Source organism: Oculina patagonica, unplaced genomic scaffold, assembly GCF_052425735.1.
Source record: "Oculina patagonica isolate OP01 unplaced genomic scaffold, crgOcupat unplaced1027, whole genome shotgun sequence".
Lineage (NCBI taxonomy): Eukaryota > Metazoa > Cnidaria > Anthozoa > Scleractinia > Oculinidae > Oculina > Oculina patagonica.
In genome coordinates this window covers 1-7371 of record NW_027557004.1, presented here as the reverse complement: position 1 = coordinate 7371, position 7371 = coordinate 1, and the positions used below count along the sequence as shown (strand labels likewise).

At 37.8% G+C, this 7371-nt stretch overlaps 1 protein-coding gene and 1 long non-coding RNA gene across 2 annotated transcripts; one reads left to right on the top strand and one right to left on the bottom strand.

Annotated features, from left to right (window-relative positions):
- Positions 1-322: 322 nt before the first annotated feature.
- LOC144639531 (voltage-dependent P/Q-type calcium channel subunit alpha-1A-like) lies at positions 323-7153 on the bottom strand (the record flags this gene model as incomplete). Its single annotated transcript, XM_078498827.1, has 9 exons — positions 323-435; positions 706-878; positions 1346-1466; positions 1810-1857; positions 3891-4006; positions 4262-4374; positions 5064-5275; positions 6123-6275; positions 7020-7153. Coding segments are annotated over 9 exons (1183 nt in total), but the record flags the coding sequence as incomplete, so codon positions are not given.
- Positions 2028-3087, top strand: LOC144639532 (uncharacterized). The gene is made up of 2 exons (XR_013568167.1): positions 2028-2100; positions 2845-3087. It is a non-coding gene; the product is annotated as an uncharacterized LOC144639532 (long non-coding RNA).
- Positions 7154-7371: the final 218 nt, after the last annotated feature.

The following is a 7371-nucleotide window of genomic DNA, read 5'->3' as shown; positions in this document are numbered from 1 at the left end:
AAGCGTGTGACCTTGATGAAATGTGGAAAAGTTGAGAAGAAACTTCCCCCGACCTTTATCGCAATCCTACCACACTTCTTATAGGAGAGAAAGCGTGTGACCTTGATGAAATGTGGAAAAGTTGAGAAGAAACTTCCCCCCGACCTTTATCGCAATCCTACCACACTTCTTTTATTATTTTTATATATCCTTAAAATTTAAAGACCTTGGCAGTATCACAGAAACATTATTGGATTTTATATACTAATAACACATTTATTTGTTCCCATTTGTCTTACTTAAACATACCATACCGATAAAAGTATGGATTTTGAAATCTTACCGCGCAGTCAAATCTGTTGAACGCTGACTTGAAGTAAACTCTAGGGCCCAGGCCATACATTTTCAACAACATCTCGGCTATAAATATGCTAAGGAAAACATACTCTGATATCTCTGCAAAGGCAAACAATAACAACTCAAATTCAGAAACAACCAACTGGAGAAGGTATAACAAGTGTTTATTGGTGAATGCCCAGATCCTAAGTGATAATAAATTTATTGACTTTGTGTTGTATATTTCTATTTGTATAAGGATATTTGGGATTTATGTTAGTAACAACTATTTACTTAACTATAGGCCTTTTCGGCACCAAAATGGAAACGAGCAAAGGTTATTGTCATACTACGATAACAAGTGATGGAATCTGCTAAGCAAGTACCCACCTTGAAACTTTCCTAGCCAAACAGGTTGCCCATAATGCTCTACAGACATCAGCACGGTGTTGAGGAAAACACAGACTATAACTGACCAATAGAAAACTTGACTTTTAACCATGTGACGAACTTGGATTCGAACTAACTTTTCTTTTTTCTTGAGTTTCCGCATTGTGCTGGAACTAAAAAGGAAAACATGCCAACAATGCTCCTTGTTCAAAAAAGGTAAGCTAGAAATAGATTCAGCGACTCAATTTTACATGACATACACGACAAGGTTTTAATTATTAAAGACTACGCCCACAACTAGACCTTCTAAAATTTAAAGAACTTTTAAATTGTAATTTAAAATTGTAATTGTAGATACCTTTTATTGAAATTGTAATTTCTTTTTAACTAGAGTTATATTTATATAGATTTCTATTTATTCAAAGCATAATCACAATTTTGTCTTTTTTTGTGTAGTTTTGCACTTTTTACCTTTTTAACCGTCTTTTATTTGTAATTTTTAAACCTTTTTATTCCACGAGAGCGTTTTAACGAGCTATGGCTCCTAAGCTCTTCGTGGCTAAATAAATGATGTCTATGTCTATGTCTAAGGTTGGTAAAAATGCATCTGTAACATATGCTAGCAGGTTTGAGATTGTACCTTTCAGACCATGATTCCGATTTGTTTCTGAGATATTTCGTTATTTCTCCACGATCCTCTATCAAATGCATGATCGAGTCTGACAAACTGTAGCGCTTTTTCAATGGATCACGTGGACCACCTGTATGGAAAAAGAAGAATCAACATTAATTTTCTTGTAAGAGGTAAAGTAGAATGCTGACAAAAATATAGAAAAGCACTTGACGCACTGCATGTACCAAGTCACAATATCGGTGAGAGATGTTTGGGCTTTGAGGTTTAAATTACTGCAAAGATCTGACTTCAACGAAAAAAAAATGAAGGTAGACAACTTTTTTTAAAAAAACGATCAAAATAGATTCGTCATAGACAGCCGGATCTTATAATGGTTGAATAGTTAAGTACGTTTCTTTTAAGGAGATTCGCTTTTATTAATTTTAATTAGCGAAAATAGCAGATATGTATGAATATTAGAGTTAGCATACCTTCTCCCACTCCGTGCCTTTCTCTCTCTTCCCTTAACAGGATATCCTCTACAAATACAACAAGTTATTAGTATATAATCGAGTAAACAATACAGATATTGCCAGATTTTAAAAAAATAGAAAGAGTGGAAATTTGAATTTTTATGGTTGATAGTTTTCTGAATACAGTTACAGTATAACATCAATATTTTAATTCCTCGCGAAGCGAGAGCCGAAGGCCGAGCGTAGCGGGGTGTATAATTTTGTCCCTCAAAGGGCTCAGGCGGGATGAAATCTCGTGTGGAGTTTACGGTCATTGCGGGCCCAAGAGAGGCCCGCAACCCTAATCTTGACAGTGACCAGCGGATTGCGTTTTACGCGTGCGCGCCACGTTTATAAACCGAATAGAGAAGCGGAAGTTGAAAATTTTTGTTCTTCCACTAAGCACGATCGGAATGCGAAAATGTGTCAATCACGACAGTTTGTCGTAACACCGGAAGAGAAAAATCTGTTCTCTCAACAGCTAGCTTGTCACATAAGATCTAAACCTTCTGTCACATGGAAGGCGTTATGTGTTGCTTATTGTCGAGAAATTCGTTATAACACTGACAACATAGCGAGTTTACCGACTTAAAAAAATTCACATCCCGATCAGTTCACACTGCGTGCTCGATTACAATTCCCAAATCGACAATCAAAAGATAATTTTGATCGGTTTGCGGCAATAAGCAAAATTATAAACATGCATTCCCGTTACTCGAAATAATTGTCTTTTGTCCATTTTATCATTTATTTATCGACACAGATAAATTACGGGAAAGCGAATGATTCCAACAACGGTTATTGTCGAGAAATTACAACATAGCGAGTTTACCGACTGAGAAAAATCACATCTCAATTCACACTGCACCGCAAAAATCCTTGCGTGACGCGTTACTCAGAATAATTGTCTTTTGTCCATTTTATCATTTCAGTTATTAATTTATCGGCACTGCCTACCAGTACCTTGTCTATGTGCGTCAAGGCCCGCACTTTTTAACCTGTGGTTACCACTAGTATATATATATTTGTGAGCTTGGTGTCTGGCGGAAATGACGTCACACGGCCGCGCGCTGGTGGCCTAATGGTGTGAGGCGTCGAACTTGAAATCAGATCTTCGGGACTGAGGCCGGGGGTTCGAATCCGGCTAGGGTTTTTTTTTTTTTTTTTTTTTTTTTTTTTTTTTGTGGGCTCGAATCCTGAGCCTTTCATTTTTATCGTTTTACTTTTCGGATTAAAATAACACTGATTTCCACATAATACTCCCTATATGCTATAAACCTTTCATCGCCATCAGGGGCGCGCGGGCGGAGGGTTCGAATCCTCCTGCCGTTCGTTCTTCTTTTTATTTTAATGCCCTCAAATAAATGTCCAAAATGCGACTATACAATAATTTGACGATGATTTTGAAAATAGCCTGCGCTTCCCAACGCTTTATACCTCTTTACGAACCAGAAAGAGTCGCCATCTTCAAAGCGGAGTAGACCCTGGGAACGAGGGTGACGCGGCCATGCCCGTTACTAAGCAACAATAACAAATCACCGGTTAAAACCGGAACTTCGCGAGGCCGTGCGAGTCACGTATTACTAGTACGTTTGTACCAAAGAATGCTTTAAATCTACCTCGTGCGACGTGCGAGACAACCTACATTTTTGTTCTGGACGCCTATATACGTTAAGGTAACAAACATATGGCGTTTAGATTTTCTTTCATTAGTCTTTTAATGTTTGGGGCGTAGTAAACGCTGATTTGAGGTTAAGTAACACCTAAGGATAAGTGTTATAAGCGTTAACAATTAGTTATCGGGAAGCAAGTGACCGAAGAAGTAAAACAATTTGGTTCAAAAACTCGGTGCAAATAACGAGAGTCACCAAGAGCTAAAAATAAGAATTTCACGTGCGTTTTCTTGAAGTGTTAAACGAGAAAATCTTTGACAACATTGCAAAAAAAACTGAGCAGTTTCAATGGCAAAATATACTAAATAATTCGTCCTCATAATGAGCATAAGAGGTCACTGAAAAAGAATTGGTCGTATTTACCAGTCGCGTGAAAACCTTGCTTACCCGCTCTTCCTATCCAGTCAGTATATGCATTCACTTGTCTTTCTATTTTCTCTCGACTGCGATACTTGAAAAATGTTCGCCGATTTTCAGCTCTTTCTCTTTCTTTTGCAAACTCACTGAAAAAGAGACAGGAATAAATACAGAATCAAAAACTTTACAGGCTGTAGTTTAAAAGGAAATGAAAACTCAGTGAAAACAGGCAAGCTTCTGAATCAGTTTGCACAGGGAAACTGTAACGGTTTCACTGGAACTTTCGTTCTGAGCACTTATGAATGTACACAGAACGTTTGAGCCATGTTTAGTTAAACTGCTTTTACCATATTGTTCAACACTCGGATTGAATAGAGTCTGATTAATTTAGCAATACGTACCCGCTTAAAACACCAAGAACTAGATTGAGCATGAAGAATGAACCAATAACGATTAATGATATGTACACGATTGATGTGACCACACGAGTGTTATAATCTCTGGCGTCGTAACTCTACGGTGAAAGAAAAATAAGAATTGTTAGATTTTACATGTCTCATCATCGATCAGCACTAGTATTATTGCACAGCTGATGGTGAATTAACTCTTTTTTCATTTTCAAAGGCAATACTCAATATATACTTTCTCCTTATAATATCAATACACGGCCATATTTTTTATTTTTATTTTTATTTTTTTTTATTATTTTTTTTATTTATTTATTAGTGTTGATAGTATTTACAAGATTAAGTTACAGTAGACCATACAGCGTACATATAACAGAAGCGTTTTACAGGATATTGAGATTAGCTACTTGAGATTATAATTTTATGAACAATGCATATAACTATCATATTTAGTTACAATGAAAAAAAAAACAAGTTACGACAAAAGAATTTAGTTTTTTTTTTTAAAAAAAAAAAAGAATAATGCACAGAGAAAAAAAAAATCATCAAGTTGCGAAAAAAAGTCTGTGATGCTACACTACATCGCAGGCTTTTGCATTGTTGGGCTTTTGTATTCTGTGAGATACATTTCCCGTGAAATATACTATCGCACTTATCAATAAAAAGTTCTAAAGTAACTGATAAGTACGGCTGATGACGGATAGTTGCTCTGAGTAAACGGGCGAAAAAAAAAAAATAACATAATTTAATTGCCAATAAAAAATTATAGCTACTATACGTTTCACTGTCGACTTACATGATACATGATGTCGGTCCATCCTTCCATTGTAATACATTGAAATACTGTTAACATCGACAGAAAAATATTATCAAATGTGCTAATGCCCTTATTTGGTCCACTCCAGACCGAATTGTCGATTGCACAATGTAGGCCTGAGTCACATGGCCGGCCTCCCTTGCCAGGCTGGCTGCAAACACGTGGACTAACAAACCTTTCGTCGAGTTGACCTAAAAAATAGGTATGGGGTTTATCAGTGTTGTAGTGTCATTGGCGAGCGGTTAAAGATATAAAATTCTATTGCAGTCTAACTCTGGTTTCTGTAGCATGACCAGGATAGAAGTAAAATCACTCGTTAGATCTCTATTGTTATCAGTAGGTCGGGAGAGAGGCTGGCTGATGTGACGCTAGCTAGTCCACTGAACGAGGTAACCCAAAGTACTTTTGACAGGATTCCCGATAATTCACCGGTACTTATTTTTACCACCGAGTGGAGAGGCACCGTGAGGGGCAGGAATCATGATAAACAACAGGGCTCGACAAAAAAACCTACAGATTCGAGTTCAGAAATAGACTGATAGCGGCTGCCACAGGCGCCTTTAAATGCTGACGTCCGGTCACACCCATAACTTGAATTGTAAAGCGCATTTGAGCACGAACAAAACATGCGATATATAAATGTATTGACTTTACCCTTAACTCGTCCACCATACATAATAAGTTTTTGGTAAACGGTATACCCGATATTTTTTCACCATGATATTGCCAAATAAAAAATAAAATGCTGAAATGCAATAGGAGGAGGTTATGTTTTTCTTCAACGATAACGTTTTTTATTTCTAACACTGAACATCAACTGAGCCGACAGGTGTCGAAATTAGATAAAATATCCGGGGACGATGGGTATTGTAATTTATGGTGCATGGTGCATATGGTGCATATGAATGATATGGTATGGTATGGTATGGTATGGTATTTTATTTAGAGTCGTTGACGTTGGGAGTGGTTGCCCAATCTCCCGAGCCAGGGGCTCATGTAAAAAAACGCACGACTATTGGTAAGGAAAGTGTTGCTTACCTGTGGTTGAATTATAACATGTGAGGTGAAACTTGCCGCGTAGAAGTTCTAATCCTACTATGGCGTAGATTACAATAACAAACAAAATTAAGAATAAAATCTGGAGTAGAGGAATCATGGCCCGTGCTATTGACTTCATAACAACTTGAAGACCTACAAACAAAGAAGAAATTTTGGTCATGTTAGTGTTATTATGTTTAAGTAACAACTAAGATGAAGTAATAGCGAGAACAGAAACACAGAAAGAATTCGAACGAGCTCATAAATGCTCTTCCGTGTTACGTAGTTTAAATAAGATAACATTTACATTACATTTAATTTACAATAACAGCAGTTGGAAAGTCTCACGTAAAATCGCAGTTGGTTTGAATTCTGCATCTGATTGGACGAAATGATGACACCATTGCGCTGATTGGCTGGGACATGCGTGCGGCTGCCCGTTTTTTTCTATCAACTGCAAAGCTTACGGCCCGTTTATATGAAGAAAATCTGCCCTTGTAGGAGGTTCAACCTTTCCCCCGAGCCATCTTTAAAAAGCGTTTATATGAGAAAAGTCGTCCTGCTTACCGAGTCATAAATTGGCCCTCCCGGTTTCACGCATGCTATATTTGTCCGTTGAGACTTGTCCCTGGTAAACGAATCAAAAAAGGTTTGCTCGCCGCCCAGGATCACCCTACCTTCAAAGCGAGTGACCCTCCACTCGCCCCTGCTTTCCGAGCCAACTTTGCAGACGTTGCGATTTCTCATATTAACGGTTCTAAGCTATTTATAATCAAATGTATGAAAAGTTTTCTCGCCCGGGTTTGCTCGGTATGGAAAGTAACCCTCCTACCAACGACAACTTTTCTCCATATAAACAGGCCCTTAGTGGCAACGCGCTGCAATAGTTACACTCACTTGGTATTCCAGAAACTATTTTAAGTGGACGCAGGACCCTAACTGCCCGCAGAACTTTGAGCGACTCGGATTCTTTAAAACTGTTACTGCCGCTTCCACCTGAAGCTGAAAGATCCGATATCATGCCAACCAGCCTAGAAAAAAATAACAATCCAGTTAGATCTTAAGATCTGAGTTTTTATTTTGTGACCACCAATCTTAAACTGCACAAAGCATAGCCAATAAAAACACTTTAAACAAGAGAAATTGAACCCTCGATCAATTTTTTTTATCTTGGGTTAGTGTTAATCGGCTTTCGAACAACCCGGACCTGGCAATTTAACTCAATTCTGTCAGCCGCCCAAGATCACAT